At 53.3% G+C, this 21,401-nt stretch overlaps 6 protein-coding genes across 6 annotated transcripts; 5 read left to right on the top strand and 1 right to left on the bottom strand.

The window, feature by feature from the left end:
* Positions 1-430: 430 nt before the first annotated feature.
* CCM_09196 (uncharacterized protein) lies at positions 431-949 on the top strand (the record flags this gene model as incomplete). The annotated part of the gene is made up of 1 exon (XM_006674330.1): positions 431-949. One exon carries the CDS (start codon positions 431-433, stop codon positions 947-949), a length of 519 nt encoding a protein of 172 aa, XP_006674393.1.
* A 7,145-nt stretch (positions 950-8,094) lies between these two features.
* CCM_09195 (uncharacterized protein) lies at positions 8,095-8,828 on the top strand (the record flags this gene model as incomplete). The annotated part of the gene is made up of 2 exons (XM_006674329.1): positions 8,095-8,612; positions 8,666-8,828. The coding sequence occupies 2 exons, from the start codon at positions 8,095-8,097 to the stop codon at positions 8,826-8,828; spliced, it is 681 nt and encodes a 226-aa protein (XP_006674392.1).
* Positions 8,829-11,141: 2,313 nt separating this feature from the next.
* On the top strand, positions 11,142-12,897 carry CCM_09194 (uncharacterized protein; the record flags this gene model as incomplete). The annotated part of the gene is made up of 2 exons (XM_006674328.1): positions 11,142-11,380; positions 11,610-12,897. 2 exons carry the CDS (start codon positions 11,142-11,144, stop codon positions 12,895-12,897), a joined length of 1,527 nt encoding a protein of 508 aa, XP_006674391.1.
* A 1,093-nt stretch (positions 12,898-13,990) lies between these two features.
* On the top strand, positions 13,991-16,042 carry CCM_09193 (T-complex protein 1 subunit gamma; the record flags this gene model as incomplete). The annotated part of the gene is made up of 6 exons (XM_006674327.1): positions 13,991-14,015; positions 14,087-14,255; positions 14,346-14,554; positions 14,609-15,199; positions 15,259-15,896; positions 15,947-16,042. The coding sequence occupies 6 exons, from the start codon at positions 13,991-13,993 to the stop codon at positions 16,040-16,042; spliced, it is 1,728 nt and encodes a 575-aa protein (XP_006674390.1).
* A 245-nt stretch (positions 16,043-16,287) lies between these two features.
* CCM_09192 (DUF1168 domain protein) lies at positions 16,288-16,942 on the bottom strand (the record flags this gene model as incomplete). The annotated part of the gene is made up of 2 exons (XM_006674326.1): positions 16,288-16,305; positions 16,415-16,942. The coding sequence occupies 2 exons, from the start codon at positions 16,940-16,942 to the stop codon at positions 16,288-16,290; spliced, it is 546 nt and encodes a 181-aa protein (XP_006674389.1).
* Positions 16,943-18,189: 1,247 nt separating this feature from the next.
* On the top strand, positions 18,190-19,919 carry CCM_09191 (Phosphoglycerate mutase; the record flags this gene model as incomplete). The annotated part of the gene is made up of 2 exons (XM_006674325.1): positions 18,190-18,244; positions 18,301-19,919. 2 exons carry the CDS (start codon positions 18,190-18,192, stop codon positions 19,917-19,919), a joined length of 1,674 nt encoding a protein of 557 aa, XP_006674388.1.
* Positions 19,920-21,401: the final 1,482 nt, after the last annotated feature.

Below are 21,401 nucleotides of genomic sequence, written 5' to 3'. Positions count from 1 at the left end.
CGCCCACCCGTCTGGCGCAGCCCACTTCCCATGCCGCCATCGACCTCTACTTCGTACACCACTCCATGCCGCACGCCGCCAGGCCTCACTCTCACTACTTGAACATGCCACTGCCCTCCTCCTCGACACCTCTCTGATTCTTCTACTCTATCCTCCATCGACCCTTTTTCTACAAACTCCAATCTTCTTCTCTTTCCTTTTTCCTTGCCTTCATTCAATCACACACAATCATCACACAAGATTGACCATCTTGCTACCAGTCTTGCTATACTACGCCTTTGCTGCCACCACTCCACCTCCCACGACAGCATCCCAACTGCCACCACAACCGTTTTTCCTTCACGGACAGACATAAGCCTGCTTGACAACGGCTTTCTCACCACACACGCTACACACAACCACAATCACCACCACAACCACATTCGTCATCATGAGCCTCGATCTCTGGACCCACCAGTTCTGCCTCGCCTGCGACAAGCAGGTTCACGACGCTGCCGCCTACTGCTCCGAATCGTGCCGCCTCGCCGACTTTGAAAAGTCGCCCTCGTCACCATCGTCCCAGGCCAGCTCCCCCGGCTTCGCTCCCACGTCTGGTCCGTGGTCGACGCCGTATGCCGCTCCCACCACCAGCACTCGCTCATCCCCCCGCGCCGCCTCCAAATTCTACCTCTCCCCCGCCTACGACTTTAGCAACGCCCAGCCGTACGGCACCACGCCCACGTCGAAGCCGCTGCTCGGATACTACTCGTCGTTGCGCTCCGATCGCCTGCCTACCCAGTCGTCGCTGCCTCTCCGCCAGCTGACGCCCTCGAGCTCTCACAGCAGCCTCTGCTCCATGCAGAGCAACGCCTCGGATGCTTCCCGCCTCTCAGACGGGGTCAAGAAGGAGCTGCAGGCGTACGCCGTGTCATTTGAACAGGTCCGTCTGCAACGACGACGATCTCAGTAATCTGGCCTTGTTCCACTACTGTACACCACTGGACTGTTGTCCTTTCATCACACGACACACATTCTACAACAACACACACACACAACCACACGAAATACACCCTACTCACTCATCAACCACATAACGACGACGACAATCCAACCTTTTACTCTTTCCGCACTGTTTTTCTAGCGACCAATTTGTTGTACCAAGACGGGCATTACAACGGCGTCCTGCATACCAAGAAAAAAGCAAAATCATCTTGTTCATTATAATATCCTATTTGGCATTTCTATTTGTTTCCTTTAGTTGGGGCCATTGCCGCAGAGGCTGCTACTGAGAGAATCTCAACAGTCCCTCAATGGTTTCCGGAGTTATGGGGGGTCTTTTTTTTGGCATCATTGCTTCCAAGGGTTGATTAAGCATACATAAGAAGTTGGGAAACCATGTTCAACAGCACAAGGAGGGTTTTTTACTATTACGAAATTGGGCAGGCTACTCCCCGGTGTGGGAAGGCATCTTTATGAAACTAGCAGAGAATGAATGGAAAACACTGGCAAGCAGCGATTATGCTTGCCTTGATGACTACTCTTTTACACTTTTCTTTCCTCGGGCATGAGACACTCTGTGCATGGAAGCTACTTTTCACTGTGCACGGAGTACTGCCGGACCTGTCAGGGAAGGGAGTGGAATGATGACTGCGACGAGGCGGGCCCATACTGGATCTCGATAGGCCAACAAGATTGCGGGAGGCAAGGGTTCACATTGGAAAAGTTTTCCATCAAGGGGATACGGACAAGAATGTCAATGGCAGCCTAAAACAAGATTACACTAACTCAAGGGTTGAATTAAAAAAAAAGTTTTTCTTACATGAAGTCTCCGTGGTTGCACAAATGTGGTAACGGCCGATGTGAATTGCCTGTTCCGGAAGGATGCTGTCGATGCACGGAGGCCTGTCTGTGTGTGTGGCACCAAAAAAGGATCACGGTCAGCGTGCATGGGTTCAGTCCGGGATCGGGTCCGTCAGATCACTTTTTTTTTTTCCAACATTTTGTTCGGACCGTCATGTATGGTGCACGCGCGGGGAAGAAATCGGACTGGCTAGCTTGGCCTCTCGTTTTGGGCAGCGAGAAGCAACGGGTCCGACGTCGCATTTTTCTCCTACCAAGGGACCTACATACACCAGTAATGCAGCATCGCGTCATTCCGACCCCCCGTCCTCGTAGCATCTCACACAAAAAGCATACAAACAGATGTGCGCTGTAACTATGATATCAACGGATACACGTGTACATTTGTGGAGGGAAGGAGAGGGGGGGGCCTCTTTTTTCTGGTATTGTTATTCGTCAGATCTTGGCAATATGGGCGATAGTTGGGAACAAGAGGGCCAAACTTGGTCGGCGAATGAGAACGTGGGTTGTAACCAGCATGAACTTCTATTCTTGAAACGCGCAATGCGTTGGCAGCAAGGGCGAATCCTTTTTTTTTTAAATTCATCAAAGGGTTGAGATTAATTGCGAGGGATGAATGGGAAGAAAGCATGGACCAAGCAACAAGGTGTGCCAACGGTGTGAGTTGTGAGCCATGGATATCCGCATCTGTGCGCCGTTGAGCGTCGGCCGAAACATTCGGCTCTGCTTTTGCTCGCGTGCGCCAGTGGCAAATAGGGGAGATTAGAGTGAAAAAGAAGAAGAAGCTAGTTGTTTTAGCTGCTGCCATGAAAGAAGAAAAAAACCTTCATCCCTTGATGCAAATAGGACCTAGCACGGCCAATGCGTCGTCTGTTCAAAAGCCTCCAAGCGTAGGTACGGAGTCGTTAGCAAAGGCTTCGTCTAGGCACCAAGCCACGCCGTCCGGTGTAATCCGGGGGCCTTGGTAGTATCCAGTTTCGCACTAAAACTCGGCCAAGAAGAATAAAATAATAAACAATAAAACCCCCCCCCCAGTTAAAAACTCAAATCTCAACAAGTATATGGTTTTTCTCGCGGGAGGTAGATTTGGCCCGTTGTGCCTAAAAAACCTAAAACTGCGAAAATTTTCACCAGGTAACTATTAGCGTTGCAAGCCCAAGGATAAGACGAGCAGACGGGTCGCGACAACCGAGGGCATGAGAATTGGGATGAGACGCTAGTTAGATTCCTCTTTAGATAAGAGACGGAGGCGAGACAAGAAAAAAGAAAATTTGGAAAAAAAAAAAGATTTGCCTACTGGATGCTAAAAAATCTAGCGCCGCCCGCCCGGTCTAAGCGAGGACGCCATCGTCGGATGCATTTGCCAGCGTTGGGCCGAGTTCGTCTGCCAAAACAAGAGGGCGTGCTCTGCAGTTTGCCCATTGTTACGGTGCTTGCCATCAGCCAAGGCACGGGCTCGGCTGCTTTGCTGCCCCCTCGGCGGCCAGCTTCTTGGAGCAACCGGGTCCCGGGCCTCGGTGGGCAGCCGAGGGCATCACGGCCCAAGTCTGTGGTTGAACATGACAGGTTGTTCCGCGCGTAGTCAGCCGTAAAGTAAAATCCCGACTCGTTAGTCATTGGAGAAAAGTCTGATACGGACTAGAAGAAGCAAGTGGAATGTTGGGACGGCACGCATCGCAGCCCAACGACGGCGCAGAGCAGCAACTTGATTGGACACGGCAGGCTGCAGACTTGTTGCAGTGCCGGCTCGGGTTCGCACAGAGGACACGACGCCTGACCATTTTCTATTGCAAGAACGGTTATTTTAATCTCTAGTAGACAACAAAAAAATCGATGGCTTGTGCAGAGAACTTCGCATTGTTCGTGGGACCCTGCATGGGCTTCATCTCATCCTCTTCTCCCTTGCAGACGTCAGGGCCCGGTCCCGTCATGTCGCCGTGCGCGAGTCCGAGTTGTTGCGCTAATTCTTCATTCTTTGTATCTTTATTTTCTTGCAAATATACCTTGAAAATAATAGATATAAAGAAATAATCAAGTATATTTTTTTTTAAAAGAAGATGATTGAATTGTCGAGGGAATGAATCATTTGCGCATACAATGCTACGGGGCTGATCAGCCTTGCATCGTCAACGCCAACGTCTGCGAATCCCAGCAACCAACCGGCAACGGCCAATTCGCTCACGACAACATGAGCGGCAACCAACTGCCGTCCTCTAGGCAGAAGCAAATTGCTGACATAAATAATGCATGCCCCGAAACAAGCGAAACAACCGTGGTGAGATCTGCCTTGCTGCCTGCGTCCCCCCCCCTCCACTCCGATCTAGACTCTCTTTGCCAGGCAGCAGCCAATTGGACTCGGGAAGACACTAACATACCCAGCGCATGTGTACGAGTTACGTGTTTAAATGAAGAAAAAAACAAGTTGGGTGTGAAACGGCGTGCTCTCCATTGCGGCATTAACAACATACCGTACAAAACGTGTACGCCGTGAGCGAATCGGACGGGGCGAGATCAGTAATAGTGGTATTATTTCCCCCTGGCCATGGGCCATGTGGCGTCGTTGCTGAAACCACAAACAGCACACGTTGGTATTCTTATCCCACGGCATATAACCGCTATTGCCAAGTTTGGGGGGGGTACGGTACATACAACGTCAGCAGCATAGCCGGGGCATAAAATCCGCCCCCTTTCATCTTGCCTCGACCGTTTCTTACCCAGTGCAAAGCAAGTCGACCATTCTTCACGTCTAGGCCTTGCCTAGCCAGGGGTGAAGAGAGAAAATTTTGCGCCAAAAAGAGCCAATAACTACTCCGTAAAACAGTACCAATGGCAGGGATGCCGAAGAAATAAATAAAATAGTACAAGTGATCACCCCTGCAAGCGGCAACAAGATGAAGGAATTTTCACCCGAATGAGATCGATCTAGCAAGCGCTAGAGCCGGGGGCCCAGACAAGAAGAAAAAAATTCACAAAGGGATGAACCAGGGAGTTTAACCGGGATGCCACGGCTCTAAGCCAAGTCGTATTTTGTTCAACACATGGTGGATAATAGCAATCAACCACTTTTTTTTTTCTATCCTTGGTGACATGTTCAGGGAGAAGGAGGACATTTTTGCCTTCGTCCAGTCTTGTTCCAGGGGCGTCGACCATGAATTTTCTGCACAGCCGTTTTTGCTGGTAGGGGATCCCAGTCCTCGTCCGATACAGGGTGACAGGCACGTATCCGTAGCTCTGGCCTGTGCTTTATTGATTTGTTTTTTGTGATAATTGATATTTTTGGTTGGAAGTAAAAAAAAAAAAAAAAAAAAAGTCGTTATTAACTATTGAAACATTTGGATGAGAAAGGGCCTGAAAACAGACGATACTTTTTGCTGGTGCCTGGGCGGCCCTCAAAAGTCGCCTCGGCCGAACCCGAACGGCCCGCTGATCCCCCGTCTCACAAGCAGCTCCGTAACTGGTATGTACCTAGGTTGGACGTCTCAGAACGCCCGCTTTTTAGTGATGGAGGAAGGAAAATGAATAGTCTAGGTGCGGAATCTGGCCCGCTGGATGCAAAAACCGCGTCTCAGTTGTCTAAAAGAAATAATGTACAAATTACTTTTTTTTTCAAATAGATGTTTGCAAGGCGAATCCACTATTTCGTCGCTGTTCACCGGCACACCGACGTCGGTAAAGAGAGGCATCTCGGCACCGAGATGAGTAAGATTCGTGTGAATATGATTCACGCTGCTCAACAGCACCCAATCCCTGTCTTTTGCAGCGACGCATTGATCATGGTCGTGCGACTAGAATAAATCTGAGGCAAAAGCCTCGACAGACAGACCCCCCCCCCACGGTCCACCACTGCAACCGCAGCTTTCCACTGTTCAAGACAAGGCGCATGTTTCAACATTTGTCCATGGACAAAATTTCTCCAATTCAGCAAACAGAATAGTCAGCATCCGGGCTCCATTGTGAATGGAGATTCCGCGATGGCCATGACCACATTCCCCGGCCCAATCGCGGAACCAGCCGGGCTTCCCATCTCTTCACCGAGCTTTTCCATGTGCTTCTGCTTGCTCCATGACGCGGGAAACGGGGCTCTTGGTGGTTCTTCGTCCATGAATTTAACCCTGAGAAAAGAATATAATCACCATCTGACAAACACCGCTCATTTGGGCTCAGGCGGTGTCGTGGCAAACTGGCCTCATGGATGGAGTCGTGCAAACAGGCCAGGCCCCATTGTGCGGAAAACGAGAACCAAGATGGACAGGAATGGCCCCCCGGGGGTCTGGGCTAATTTACCGCCTTTTGCAAGGTTATTGGGGGCGTTTGTCCGTTTTTTTTCCTATTGATTTATTAATTTGATTTACATTGGAATTGGCAGCGTTTTATTCTCCGGCGCCGCGGGTGTGGCATCGGCAAAGAATGGCCTATCTCGACGCCCCCAACACTTTTGTGCCAGCCTTCATAAAACGTGCATCGTGAGGATTCTGTGGGGGCAGAGCATCTATTCTGCCTCAGGATGCAGAAATATGGAATGCAACTTGGGATCCTGGCTCAATTGGCTTCGAGGCCGCAACTTCGCCTCCGGTGCATTGCGTTCAACTGGCACTGCTTCATCAGGCGCTTATACCTGCCCGGATAGAAAAAAAAGAGAACACCAATAGAAAGATGCATCTCTCCCCACTCAATTGATTCTTTCTTCTTTTCTTTCTCCCCTCAATGCAAAAGAAAACGAGCATGTTGCAACGCATGCTTGCTTTTTTTGCATCTTGGCGAGCACCCTTCTCCAAACCCGCTCATGTCTCAGGTGCCAAGAACCTCACCACCAAAAAGAAAAAACCACCCCCAATGATCCGCGGGGTGGTGGCTCGGATCCTACCTGACATGACTATGTTTTTTTTTCAACCTATGGTTTAGTTTTGTGCCAACTCATTGGACGAAATTCGTGCGCATGTCTTATTGGCATGCCCCCCCGCCCCGAACGTGTCCACGTCACGATGCCTGCAGGCCAGACGTCGGCGCCCAATCTAAGCAGATTCCCTCGGCATTCAACCGAGAAAGATGCCATGGAAAGCGCGCCCGTGTTGTTTTCTGGCCTGACTTGTGCAGTGCAGAAACCAGCCCCTCGGCCGGGCGAGGAGGGTTCAGGCTCACGGATCGTAGACGAGATGAGACATGCTCGGCGTATCATGCACTTCCCATTGTCGCTTTGTCGGCAGACGGGCACAGACACAACCTCTTGGCCCTGCAAAGGAAAAAAAAATCGAAACGGATGCCAATTCAATACAAGGTTAGAAATGAACAACAACCCCCGTACGGCGGCGGAAATGGTCTCGGCCCAGCTGGATGTCATTGAATGGCCTGAAAGCGTGGGGGTCCTTTGGGCACAGTTATGCGAGGTGGGGGGGCGCGCGGCGGCGGGCATGGAAACACGGACACGGACGATGACGGCACGGCCCCGCGAAGGAGACGATTCAAGGCGGGAGAATGGACTTGGTGCTTCTAGAACGGCGGCATGCAGCGAGTTTGTGTGGCGTCCTGGTGGTCGAGATGGCTGTGATGGAGGCAGCGGGTTGGGGTGTAGGGTAATCACTGCACACGACTGACTCGCCTTGGGGTTTGTTCTGAGCAGAACGGAAACTGTATTCCGTTTTTTTTACGCTCTTGGGGGCGGGCGGAGATGATTAGGAGAGCATACGAGCGAGCAGCTTGAGAGCTTTTTGCTTTGTGGAAGCGTTGCTTGGAGCTGTATGCGGTAACGAGAGGGTGACAAGAGCGCTGATGAGATGCAGTCTCGAGATTTCAACCCTCAAGAGAACGTAGAGCTTGGAGTGCACACCTGTCCCTGTCCTAGCTCATCACAGTCAAAATCTGTACCTCTGCTTTGCCTGTTTGTAAGCAGTCATCTCAAAGCCATCCAATGCCACATCGTCACGGCACTCTGCCGCTTTGCGTCCTATTGTCTTGAACAACAACAAAGCCCTGGCCTAATTCCGAGCCGACTGCACTGTGACCACTTTGACCAAACTTCCATCAACTCCCTACACCACTGGCGGAGAAATGGCATCTTGTCATGGGCGGCGAGGGCGGCTTGGTAGCCTGTTGGTGCATTCTGTTTGCTCCGGCAGCTGGCAGCTGGCACTCTCTGCAAATTTGACGTTTGAGGATTACACACAAGTGAACCAAAACTGCGACAAATCTCTTCTTCCACATACACGGCAGTTAATTCATCTCCGCCCTCATTGACTCGCCATCGTCAGACCTGGTGCCATGGCCGATCGACCGATGGGATATCTCGCCAGCCATCTCAACGAACCTCTCCTCAAGCGCTCAGCAAAAGTCGAGCCGACAACCAGCAAGCAGCACCGCTCCTCAGAAGTGCCACCTATGAAGCAGCCCTTTGTTTTTCCGAACCCTCTCCTCCGTGAGGCCAGGCGGCCGGCCAAGCTGCAGCTCCCCCAGAGCCTCCTCGCGGCGCGCCGCGTCGGTCCCGCCCCGGCGGCCCTGAAGCCGCCGAGCAGACCGTCTGTACGCGAGCAGCTGCTCCGGGGCGTGTCCGCGGATCTCAGTCGTCTCCAGGCGAACCCGGCGTTGTTCAACCGCGTGTTTCCGCCCCCACTGCCCGCCGTGGCCGCGACCAAATCGAAGCGCGCGAGAGAATCTACACATAAGCTGCTAGTCCAGCTGCACACCGAGGGTGCTACCGGCATAAGCGCCGAGGAACAAGAAGCTAGGCGGTTCGAGAGCAAGATGCGGAGCGTGTGGGTGCAAACCTCTGATGCCACAACGTGAACGATGTGTGGACGCCGCGCCCCCGAGATTGCTCACATTTTATATACAGGAGAAAACATAGCCATCGGATGCAGCGCGCGCTGCAACTTTCGACGTGCGACCAGTTGCCGTTTGAGAAGCTCCCCGAGGCGGGCGTCGCCTCGCAGAGGATGCGCGGCCACCGAGGCAGGGCGAGCCAAATGCCATCGGCTTTGTCGCGCGAGTTACGATGAAGATGGCACTAGGGAGAGCGAAGATACAGTGAGGAACCGGTTGAAGAATTCAGGATATCGAGAGGATGACTGGAGAAGAGAACTGGCTATGACTATTCATGGCCAACGGGAATGTAATGACGAATGAGTGCATGGTAAAGACCAATGGCTTGCAGAGCGCAATTAGGCGACAATGGAAGTGATTTTCTTGCTAAAGAGCGCTCATAAGCGTAATAATGTCGTTAAAACACCGGAAAGAGGCACGTAGTCATCAGATTAGTCAGTGCTAAAAGCCGATTTAGACAATTATAAGGAATAATTAACCCTAATAAGCCTAATAATATAGAGTAGGTAGTAGCTAGTAGTACGCTAGTAAGCCTTAATAAAGTAAAGAGACTTAAGAAATAAGAAATAATATAGTAGTAGTTTAATAAAGCGCTATTAATTACTAGAAATAGATAAGAGAGAAATCTTTTAAGGTAGTAACTTAGTAGATTAACTTTAGCTAATATATTAAATAAATAATATAAGGCGCTATTAGCTAAACTATATACCCTTAGAAAACTATATTTATTATATTTATATAATATTTAGACCTTTAGCCTTTTATTTACTACTAGACTTTAATCCTACTACTACTTACTAGTATTAGCTATAGTCTATACTAAACTACACTATATTAACCTTATCTTAGCCTCTATAAGCCTTACTACTTCCTATAAGCCTAGATTATAACCTCTTATACTAGAATAATAAGATATTTATTAGCTTAACTCTAGAATAAGTCTAAGATTCTCTCTTATATATTATTACTATATTTATAGGTAAACCGCTTAGTATATAGTAAGTTGTTTATTAGATGGACTAGAAATCATATGGCTAAGATTATAGCGCGGTGCTGCGTAAGCGTGCGCTTTAAACACTCCTAGTGTACCAGAACCACGCTGGCAACTCTACCTTGCATACGGCTTCCTAGAGTAGTGTATAGAAAACCGTTATATTCCTATATCGTGTATTCTAGCGTGCCTACTTACGCGATAGTCTAGATAGTATAGATAATACGCTACTACTAGAATTTAAAAAAGGTAAAGAGCTAGATATTAAATATTATAAAAAGCCTCTAGTATAGCTAATATTAAGAAATGTGATAGGGGATATTAAGTAAAGCAAGGAAAAGAAAAAAGCTAGCATAGTATCACCTAAAGATATTTAACTTTCTTTAGTAAATGGCGCTGTGCTTGCTTTTTTTCTTTTCCTCGCTTCGCTCGACGTCGGCCGGAGACGCAATGCTCGCCGTATCTCAGCTAGGGCTGCAGCCAAGGCGACGACTTATAAAGCATTCTTCCGCGTCGCCGTCGACTTACACCACTACAGCAGCACGGGCCGGCTTTCCACGCCGGGCTACCCGTACACGCCGGAAAAGTGCCTCCAGCCGGTGGTTGTTTCGCATGATGTTACCGAATAGAGAGGCATGCGGGCCTCGTTGGTGGGCTCGAACTTCTCGGCTCAGTCGTGTTTGTTCCTCGGGCATTCCTTTTTGGGAGAGCGGCTGACTACCTACCGATACAGCAAGGGTAACTAGTTGGGAAAAGATCGACAAATTTTCCATCGCGGTGCGGTGATGAGAAATACGTCGATCATTACTCCTTACGGCGTATCCGGGAAACAACTCGGCCCCGTAATTATTCAGCGTCTTGTTGACAACTTGCGGTTTGCGGTGCCCAGCCAGTCTTTCTCCTATATTAATATATGAAAAAAAGACAAAAACAAAAAGAGGGGTATCCAACTTGTGGTGTGCGTGTGTGTGTGTGTGTGTGTGTATTGTATTGTATTGTATTGTATTGTATTGTATTGTATTGTATTGTATTGTATTGTATTGTATTGTATTGTATTGTATTTCTATTTTACCTCAGACCATCCCTGAAAAGGGTAAATGACCTTGTAAGACTAAACTATATAACTAACTTTTTAAACTTTTCAAGATTTTCGTCGGCCACAGCTGCACGTGAGCATGGCGTCGGCGTGGTGGAAGCGTTCGTGATATAAAGCAAAATCTCCGTGGCCGGTCCGGGCCGCGAAGAGGTGATGGAGTTCAGGGCGTGTTAGGGCCTTCAGCAACATTGTTAGGCCTGTGGCCTTGCCTGACAACCTGGCCACGGGATACACCACCTAACAAATACATATAATTCGTACACATTGATACATCGCGCTGGCTGGCTGAGCACAAGGCAGAAAAATGTGGATAAAAGGTTATACTGTGCCGCATTCTTAGCGCGTTGATCAGCCACTCGAATCGCCTTTCAAACATGTGCAAGCTTTTCCAACCCTCAAAGAATGGCCCCTATACGGAGTAGCCATGCCAACATGTTCCGCCTGGGCACCGAGAACTCTTATTTATTAGTTAGCGCACTCAGCCTGGTTTCGATTCCCGGCTCTTCCCTTCGTAGCCGTACAGGGGCGCGTCCAGCACGCCGCTACTCGCCCCGCGCCTCATATCTGGCAATTCTTAAGTTGGTGATATTAGTGGTAATGATGAACAATAAGAATGAACTTCTCATGCTACTTTTGCTAAGGTTCTTACTTACCTGCTATTGACGCTAGTGGCGAAAAAAGGTTTGCAGGAACACATATGCCGAGATTCTCACGCGGTGGTGATCTGGTGAATTATACATGCTAATAAATCACAACACTTTTCACTTTGGGTACAGAATGGTTTCCTCTCCATGCACATTCTTTCTCTCCCTTCACATTCGCCCTCGACGACCGTCCATCTCTCCAACCACCCTCACAACTCTCCAAAAGCCACAGCAAAGTTATGCGGAACTATCCAACAGCCACAGAAAAGATGCGGTATCGCTCACGACCTCAGGGATTTCGCTGGAGCCTATGGAAGGACCTGTGGCACAACAACCTTCCCGATCTCAAGACCACCAAAGAGATTTCTCCGACGACAATATTCGTCGCTATTGATACCGAACCATGGCGGGGTCAAGCCGGGACAAATTCCACTGATGAAGCAGCGTCTCAGATTGGCATAGCCTTACTTGCCCCCCGGGCAGATCACGCAGGAAAGATCGATGAGCCGCCTCAGACTCTTGAGGAAGCTCAGCAACGATTTCATATCTCCTCACATTCCATCCGCATCAATGGTCGAGAGCGGCTGGGGTTGGGGGAAATTTTTTGGAATGGTGGCGACGAAAATGTTACGTTTGTTGGCCCAGATGAAGTAGAGGACACCGTCCTCAACCTTGTCCATACTTTTCAGCAACAAATGTGCTCATCTCTCGGCAAACCTCTAAAGCTTACTCTCGTCGGGTTTGACCTATTTCACGAATTTCGTATTCTGTCCCGTCACTACACGCGGATCCTTGACTGCTTCACTTCATGGGTTGATGTCCAGGAGCTTGCCAAAGAACTCATGCCAGATACCAGCCAGGCACCAAGCTTGCGAAATACTCTGATCGGCGTCGGATACGAACCCATTTTCCCGACCAAGCCGGCGAGCTGCGATGGCCACGATGCAGGGAATGATGCTATGCGTTGCATGTCAGTTCTTGGCACGCTCTTGCACTACTCACCGCCAGGTGAAGATTTGGCTCGGGCTCACTCGGAATATCACGCGAAACGCTGCCGTGGAAGGGCAAGGGCGCAGCGCGCAAAGGTCAATATGCAGATACGTGACTTGTTTTCCAAGGAATGCCCTTGGCCCATAGAGAAATATCCATTCCGAGCAAAGGTCGACTTGCCAGGAACCTACATTACGAGATGGCAAGACCCGGCGGTGTTGTGCGGATATTTTCTCAAATACAAACCTGTGGCGGCAGGTGGCAATAAAACAAAGACATTTGGGGGCTGGATCTGCTTCGCGAGCCTGGAGGAGCTGGAGCTGTTCTTAAGAGAGGTTGACGGGATGGAGGATGTAGAGGGAAGGGGAACTTGGCTCGCAAAAACACTGTATAACCCAAATTTAGTCCCGGCGGTCACAAAGGCGGAGCTGGACGAATACCTACGGGAGAAGGCAGTCGCCGAGATTGCCGAAAAACGGCGAATTCGACAGGAGAAGAAGCAAAGGGAGGAGATATACGGATAGCACTCTTGGTGACCAGCATGGCGTGTTGCTACATATACATCTAGTGGCGTATTACCGGTCCACAATATCCGGAACAACATCTTGCAAAATATCAAATTTATATGTGAAAATTTTCAACGCTTGGGACGCCATTGCTGTTTATAATAAACAGCATCTAATAGCCTGGGATAAGGACGCCAGGGTCCGACGGCAGGTTGACTGAGTACGCCATGCTGCCGCGCCTATTAAGCGATAGCGGCACATGGCGCTGGTCCGTATTCACTGTATTCGGCGGGCGGAGAAACTGAAAAGGTACATATGTAGTGATGAGGGGCTGATGGCGGGTGTCAGATATGCGCCGAGAAGTGTGCCTCTTTAGGCATCACGCGGCGAGACGGTTTACTTGCGGTGGACTAGGGGCTGAGGTAATCCGCCACATGGTCGTGTCTGGCATAGTATGTAGCAGCATGGATGCATGTGACGCGTCTAGCGTGAGGAGGAAAAGTGATGATGCATTGAAGCTTGAGGATAGTTATGATAAGAAAGGTTATCGGAGCGGCGTTGCAACTACCGGCGACGGAGAATCGGTGAAGCTGGCGAATTGCTTATCATGGAGAGCGGTGTTGTTGTTGCTGTCGGGAGGATATGTACCTGTGCGGCAAGCTTACGTGCAACGGTACTTTACGCTCCAGCGAGATTGAGGGGTCCCCAAAACTTTAGGCGGGCCAGAATAAGCACAATGGCCAATGGCATACGGCGCAGAGCTCGGCGGTGCCCCAACAGCCCTGGCCAGATGGAAGCTGCTGGATCTGGCGGAACTGACAAGTACCTCCGTCAAGCTGACCCGGCAAAACCACCCCAAAAAGCTGATCTCAGGTACCTCCTCTCTGCCTGTCAGCAACGCACCGCCCGGGGGAAAGTTTCGTGATGCGGCCCACCCCAACCTTTAATCCGCCTTCTCCTGCAAAACCACCCCTCCACGCACGAACCCGTCTCCCTATCTTCCTCCCATCATCTTGTTGTTTGTCGCGTGTTGGTTTCCTAACGAATTCCTCTGCTTCGCCCTCCGAATCGAAATCTCCTATACAAGAAAGAAGCAACGCAGTCGCCCAACATGCAAGCTCCTGTTGTGGTTATGAGTACGTGCCCACAACACCCAAAAATTATCCTTTTTGCCAGATCAACCACCCCCGCCTCCCGCCGACTTCAGCTTTTGCGGCCTGGCCTCCCGATAATTTTGCTATCGCGGGGCGCCGGGCATGTCCAAACAATTCACATGGAATCGATGCTGACCTTGTATACTTGACAGACACCAATGCCGGTGGTGATAGGCAGACCGGAAGAAGAGCGCAGCTCTCCAACATTGCTGCCGCCAAGACGTACGTCCCCAACCGAACCGCAACACGACACCGCCACGCTGCCTGATCCCTGGCACAATCTAGCCCGCGTCGCTAACATGAACCGTACAGAGTTGCCGACATTATTCGATCATGTCTCGGCCCCAAGGCCATGCTCAAGATGCTGCTCGACCCCATGGGCGGTATCGTCCTCACCAACGACGGTCACGCCATCCTTCGTGAGATTGAGGTTTCCCACCCGGCCGCCAAGAGCATGATTGAGCTCAGCCGCACACAAGACGAGGAGGTTGGCGACGGCACCACGACCGTCATCATTCTCGGTACGCACCTGATGCTGTGTGTTGCCCTCACACTCGCATGCTAACAAACACCAGCTGGTGAGATCCTGGCCCAGGCCCTGCCCCAGCTTGAGCGCAACATCCACCCCGTAGTCATCATCGCCGCCTTCAAGCGTGCCCTCTCAGATGCTCTTGAAATCATCGAGGAGGTCTCCACCCCGATCGACGTCCACGACGACGCGGCCATGGCCAAGATCATCTCCTCGTCCATTGGCACCAAGTTTGTCAGCCGCTGGATGGACCAGATGTGTAGCCTGGCCCTTAAGGCTGTCCGCACCGTCACCTGGGAGGCCGGCAACGGAAACACCGAGGTCGACGTCAAGCGCTACGCCCGCATTGAAAAGGTGCCCGGCGGCGAGATTGAGGACAGCGAGGTGCTCGACGGTCTGATGCTCAACAAGGACATTACGCACCCCAAGATGCGCCGGCGCATCGAGAACCCCCGCATCGTCCTCCTCGACTGCCCTCTCGAGTACAAGAAGGGCGAGTCCCAGACCAACATTGAAATCACCAAGGAAGACGACTGGAACCGCATCCTGCAAATTGAGGAGGAGCAGATCAAGGCCATTTGCGAGGCTATCATTGCCGTCAAGCCTGACCTGGTTATCACTGAGAAGGGTGTTTCTGGTATGTATTTGTTTATTTGGTCTGCGAGTTTACCCTTGCTTGCTAACACATCGCCACAGACCTCGCCCAGCACTACTTTATGAAGGCCAACATCACAGCTCTCCGCAGAGTCCGCAAGACCGACAACAACAGAATAGCCCGTGCCACCGGCGCCACCATTGTTAACCGCGTCGAGGACCTTGTCGACTCGGACGTCGGCACCAAGTGTGGTCTTTTCGAGATTGAAAAGATTGGCGACGAGTACTTTACCTTCCTTACCAAGTGCAAGGACCCCAAGGCCTGCACAGTCCTGCTCCGGGGCCCCTCCAAGGATGTGCTCAACGAGATTGAGCGTAACCTGCAGGATGCCATGGGTGTTGCCCGTAACGTCATGTTCCACCCCCGCCTGTCGCCCGGCGGTGGTGCTACCGAAATGGCCGTGTCGGTGCGCCTGCACCAGCGCGCCAAGGCGATCGAGGGCGTCCAGCAATGGCCTTACAAGGCTGTCGCCGATGCGCTCGAAGTCATCCCCAGAACTCTGGTCCAGAACGCTGGCAAGAGCCCTGTGCGTGTGCTGACCGACCTGCGCGCCAAGCAGGCCGAAGGCAAGAGCTCGTGGGGTGTCAACGGCGACAGCGGTACGATAGTGGACATGAACGAGTATGGTGTGTGGGAGCCCCAGGCCATCAAACTGCAGAGCATTAAGACTGCCGTCGAGGTAAGATTTACTGAACAATGTCGTGATGAGCACGAGCTAACATGTACCAGGCTGCTTGCCTGTTATTGAGAGTCGACGACATTTGCAGCGCCAAGAAGCTACAAGGCGGTGCCCCCGGTGTTGGCGGCGGCGGCGGTGAGGAGTAAGTTGAATGTTGACGGAAAAGACCAAAATAAAGTTTCAAAGAGCAACGATGGAAAATTAGAAAGGGCAGGAAACATTACGAGGTTCATAGGGGATAGACTACGTGGGTAAGATACCCGGATACTGTACGAGACAAGGCAGGGCCATGTTGGCGAATACCATCGACTGAGCGACGTGGACGCCATGCATACTGCACGAATGTGGGTGGTGTGACTGTGGGGTGCATGGGTATCACTGTATATACAATCTATCTCTTTTTTTCGTTCTGAGTTTAGTCTAATCGTCGTCGTGGATGATGAGTCCAGGTTCTGCCGCTGCCGTCGTGCCATGTTCGGTTTCGCTCGTGTCTTGTTTTTCCTCCGATGCGTGGGAACCTGCGCGGGCTTGATGCCAGTGCCATGCGCCGCGGGCGTGATGATGTCGGCAGCAGCAGCAGCAGCAGCAGCAGCAGCAGCAGGTTGTTTGCCCTTGTTCGCCTTGCGCGCCTTCATCTTGTCCCTCCTCTCGCGATTCTTCCTCGTCTTTTCCTCGTCGCGGCGGTCGCGGCCCTGCTTGTCCTCGACAAACGTCTTTTGGTCGTGCTCGCGGCGGACCTCGGCGTCCATGTCGCGCAGGCGCTCGTACTCGCGCCTGCGCGCGGCCTTGTACACGTGAAACTCGCCGGAGCCGGCGCCGGCGGACGAGCCCTGCACGTTGGTGACGATTTCGGGCGGCCGGCTGCCGGCGTGCGTCGGACGGTTCGTGGCCGACGGCGGGAGGCGGATGTCGCGGTCGGGCTTGGCGAACAGCGCCTCGAGGGAGGCGGCCTGCGCCGTCGACGGCGTGAGGGCGCGCCGCTTGCTCGGCCGCTGGGAGCGCGGGTCGGCCGAGGTGGGGATCGATTCGGGGATTTCGGCGGACATGGATGCCGTGTGTGTGTGTGTGGTGTTGAGGTTGTTGTGGATGATGGAAGAGTTTTTTGCGACGAGCTAGAGGCTGCGGTTGCGCGCAGAGCTGGTGGGATTGCGCAATGATTAGAAGCTGACGGAGGGAGAGAATATGTGGTACGTTGACGGCTCCTCCCGCGGGTTGGCAATGGGAAACGTGGTACGGAGGGAAGGCTGGATGTGCTGTGAAGCCTGTGAAGCTTGAAATGTGGCGTTGCCAGTGGGAGTACAGTTCTGAGCGAGGTGAGGCTGTTGCTGAGAGCGCGACGAATAAATTACCAGTAATAGTTAGCTCCGGTGGCGCAAAAACAGGCCTGGGGTGTTTATGTAAGCACCGGTGTTGGACTGCAATATCGTACAGGTCTAATGTGGTTGGAAGATGCGCGACACATGGGATATTTTGAAGTAAAATGGCCATTTATAAAGGATGCATGGTAAAAGAATTTCTGGCGAGTTTATTTCACCCAAAGAAGACACGTGGTGGTGTTGACCTGTGTCTGTCTAGGCATCTCTGCGTGTAAGTGAGGACTGAGTGCTCCGTACACGACATAGAGAGGCATGCACGGCAATGAATATAAGCAGGGAAAAGAAGAAGCTAGAGAATAGCCATGACTTGTCAAAAAGAATAAAAAAAATAAAAAAAATAAAGAGAAGCCGAAACCAGAATGTTCATACCAAGAAAATTTTGATATCAGCTGCGGTGCAAAATACAGCTTAGTCAAGTCGTGCATACGACTCAATCCATCCGCTGAATCACTAAGCAAACCACTTGGTTCTTTGACCAATAACTTTCTGTCGGGTCCTCCTCCAGGCCAACATCCGTCATCATGGCCGGCTTTGTCGTTTGCGTGCCCCGATGAGTTGACTGTTAGCCGCCTGCTCTAAACTAGTGTCACCGGTTGTCGGGGACCTTGGGGGCTGGTTGGCTGGAATCCCCCCACAATGGCGTTTGACATGCGACACTTGTTGGACCTGGAGCTTTTCGGGGCTTTGCTGTCCATTCTGTCCATTCATGCCATTCACTCCATTCATGCCATGACATATCATCCATCCGCTTGATTTCCTTTTGTCAGCAGCGCCACGCAATTTCCATCTTCGTCCCCAGTTCATCTTCTTCTCTTGTACAAACATCTCACCTCTCAGCGGCATTTTACAGGCGGCCGACTCTTGCAACCACCGTCCACCATCCTTGCCACCGCCACACCGGCCGTTAGTTGCCCGACATGGCCAAGCCCAGACTCATCATCCTCGTTCGCCACGCCCAATCCGAGGGCAATAGTACGTCACGCCCGCCGCACACTCCTGATGCCACTATCCCTAACTTCTCCGCCCAGAAAACAGAGACATTCACCAGTCCGTCCCCGACCACCGCGTCAAGCTGACCGCCGATGGCTGGAACCAGGCCTACGACGCGGGCCGGCGGCTGCGCGCGCTGCTGCGCCCCGACGACAAGATTCACTTCTTCACGTCGCCCTACCGGCGCACGCGCGACACCACCGAGGGCATCCTCACCACGCTGACGTCGGACGCCGACGGGCCCTCGCCGTTCCGCCGCGCCAACATCAAGGTCTACGAGGAGCCGCGGCTGCGCGAGCAGGACTTTGGCAACTTCCAGCCCTGCAGCGCCGAGATGGAGCGCATGTGGCAGGAGCGCGCCGACTACGGGCACTTCTTCTACCGCATCCCCAACGGCGAGAGCGCGGCCGACGCCTACGACCGCGTGAGCGGCTTCAACGAGAGCCTGTGGCGCCAGTTTGGCGAGGACGACTTTGCCAGCGTGTGCGTGCTCGTCACGCACGGCCTCATGTCGCGCGTCTTCCTGATGAAGTGGTACCACTTTACGGTCGAGTACTTTGAGGACCTCCGCAACATTGACCACTGCGAGTTTCTCGCCATGCGCAGGCAGGACAATGGCAAGTACCATCTCGAGACCAAGCTGCGCACCTGGTCGGAGCTCAAGCGCGAGCGCGCCGCGCTCAAGGAAAAGGAGCGCGACAAGGCCGCCGGCGGCAAGACGAGCAACGGCACCGACAGCGGGAGCACGGGTCGCGACGACACCGGTAAGCTGCAGCGCAACAAGACGTTTGTCGTCACCCGCCGCTGGGGCGGCTGCCCGGACGGCTGTAACCACACCAGCAAGTACCTCAAGCGGCACGACCTCGAGTCGCTGCGCGAAAAGGATAGCGAGCAGGCCGCCGTGTCGTCGACCAAGGCCGCCACCGCCCAGAGCCACCACCACCGCCACCGGCCGCGTCCCGCCATCAGCTCCGACGACGAGGACAGCCACGACCACAACCACGGCGCCAGCACCCCGTCCTCGAGCACCGCCACCACCGCCAGCCCGGACAGGAAGAAGCAGCCCGTCGTCGTGCAGGTCACGCGCGCAGCCACCGCTGCTGCTGCTGCTGCCGCCGCAGCAGCCTCGACTCAGGCACACGACGACGACGTCCCGTCCCAACTTGCCCTCAAGTCACCGCAGTTTGTGCACCTCGGGCGCGACGGCGGCGGCAGCTACTCGGGGCACGCCTCGGTCGTCGACTCGGATAGCGACAAGCACGACGCCGACGACGACAGTGAAGCCGCCGCCCCCCACGGCCGTGGCCGCGCTGCCTCGGGCGGCCCCCGCGTGCGTCACCGCCGCGGCAGCATCCTCAACTCCATCGAGGCGCGCCTGCTGCAGTCCACCATCAACATGCACCACGCCAGGCAGCTCTCCGCCAGCAGCGTCGGCAGCAGCGTCGCGAGTCCTGGCGTCGGCCCGTTTGCCAATAGGCTCGGCGACGCGCCGCTGAGCGACTCCGAGGGCGACGCCGCCGCGCGCCGGAGGGAGGTCAAGACCCCGCCGGCGCCGGGGGCCGACGACGACGAGCACAAGAAGGACATGACGGGCAGCATGGAAGATTTGGAGGCGGCAGAAAAAGCGGACCGGAGTATTGAAGGGAGCGTGTATTGAACAAAACGAAGAGAAAACAAATCTGCATCGAGAATGGTGTGATGATACCCACGATGATCCTGCATTTAAGGCTAGCGCAAAAAAAGCACAATAAAGAATATATTTCCTGTTTTTCTTTCAAGATCAAGCTCGATCGATAAAACTGACTGAAAACGAACACTTTGTCTCTGGACTAAATATTCCTAGTAGTTGCAGCAACGCAAGGCATACGACTTAAGAGCAAGTTATGACTTGGGCGCCGAAGCATTCTTCACCAGTATAGTTTGTATCAGCTCTTTGCAAACGGTAGAATCATTTGTACCGTGCCGTCTTGCGAGGGGGCAGAAAGCCACGTGGTATAGTTGTTATATCAGTACATGTAGAATACAAGGCTCAAGGCCTAAAACGCCGTCGACCAAACCAAAAAAAAAAAACAAGCCCAAACACCTTGAGATGCCATTTCGCTTCGCAAAAATCCGTTGCCGCCGCAAAGCTATTCCTCCTCGCTGTCCTCCTCGCTCGAGGTGCCCTCGCTACTCGTATCGTCGTCTTCGTCGTCCATGCTCTGCTCGTCAATGACCTCGCCCTGGACCAGTCCTTCCCCCGGCGCATCATCACCGTCTTCCGCGTCTTCGTTCCCATCCTCGTCAACCTGGCCCTCCTCGGCATCCTCTCCGCCCCTGCGCCTCTTGACCGCCCTGTCCTCGCCGCCGAGCGCATCCCCCACCGGGCGCTTGTTACTACCGCTTGCGGGGCCGGCGGCGGGGGCGGCCGCCGTCACGGTATCCTTGGGTCCGAGCACGTACGTGTCGGGCAGCGGCTGGCTGCTGCGCAGCACGAGAATGGTGGGAAACTCGAGGACGCGCGTGTTGGCCAGGACCTCGCGGAGGCAGTCGGTCGCGGGCAGCGGGGAGACGGTGGTGCGGCGGTCGGCGCGCCGGTGTTGTTGCGGGCGGACGAGGAAGAACTGGTGCTCCAGCTGCTTCTCGCGCGGCCACTGCGGGATGCTGGGCCCGGCGCAGGTGAACCACCGGCCGGTGTGCGGGTCCTGCATCGGCGCGGGCGACGGCCAGCAGCGGGCCTCGGGGCAAGTTCCGTAGTAGGGGACCTCGTCGTCGGTCGCGCGGCCGTCCTTTTTCGCCTGGCGGCGCTCAGCAGCCTGCCGCTCGTCGAGCATGGTCGGGTACGCTTCGTGCAGCGGCACATTGTCCATGACCTTGGACAGGCACCTCGTCGTCGTCGCAGACCCATCCACCATGACGAGCCATTCGACCTGCCAGTTGATGCGCGACGTTCTCCGGTTCAGCGTCGTGTTGTTCTGCTTGTGGCGCGTCATGCCGGCGGGCACGCAGACGACCTCGATGTTGAGCTTGCGCAGCCGCTGGGCCAGGAAGCGCTGGACGGGGGCGGCGGCCTCGTCGCGGCGCAGCAGCCGCGTAACGAGCACGCGGCGCTTGCGGCCGTCGCGGCCGGCCTTCCAGCGCACCTCCTGCACGGTGACGG

This window comes from Cordyceps militaris, assembly GCF_000225605.1.
Source record: "Cordyceps militaris CM01 unplaced genomic scaffold CCM_S00008, whole genome shotgun sequence".
Classification (NCBI taxonomy): Eukaryota; Fungi; Ascomycota; class Sordariomycetes; order Hypocreales; family Cordycipitaceae; genus Cordyceps; species Cordyceps militaris.
Note: the sequence above shows the minus strand (reverse complement) of the source record. Positions and strands in the feature narration are given on the sequence as shown.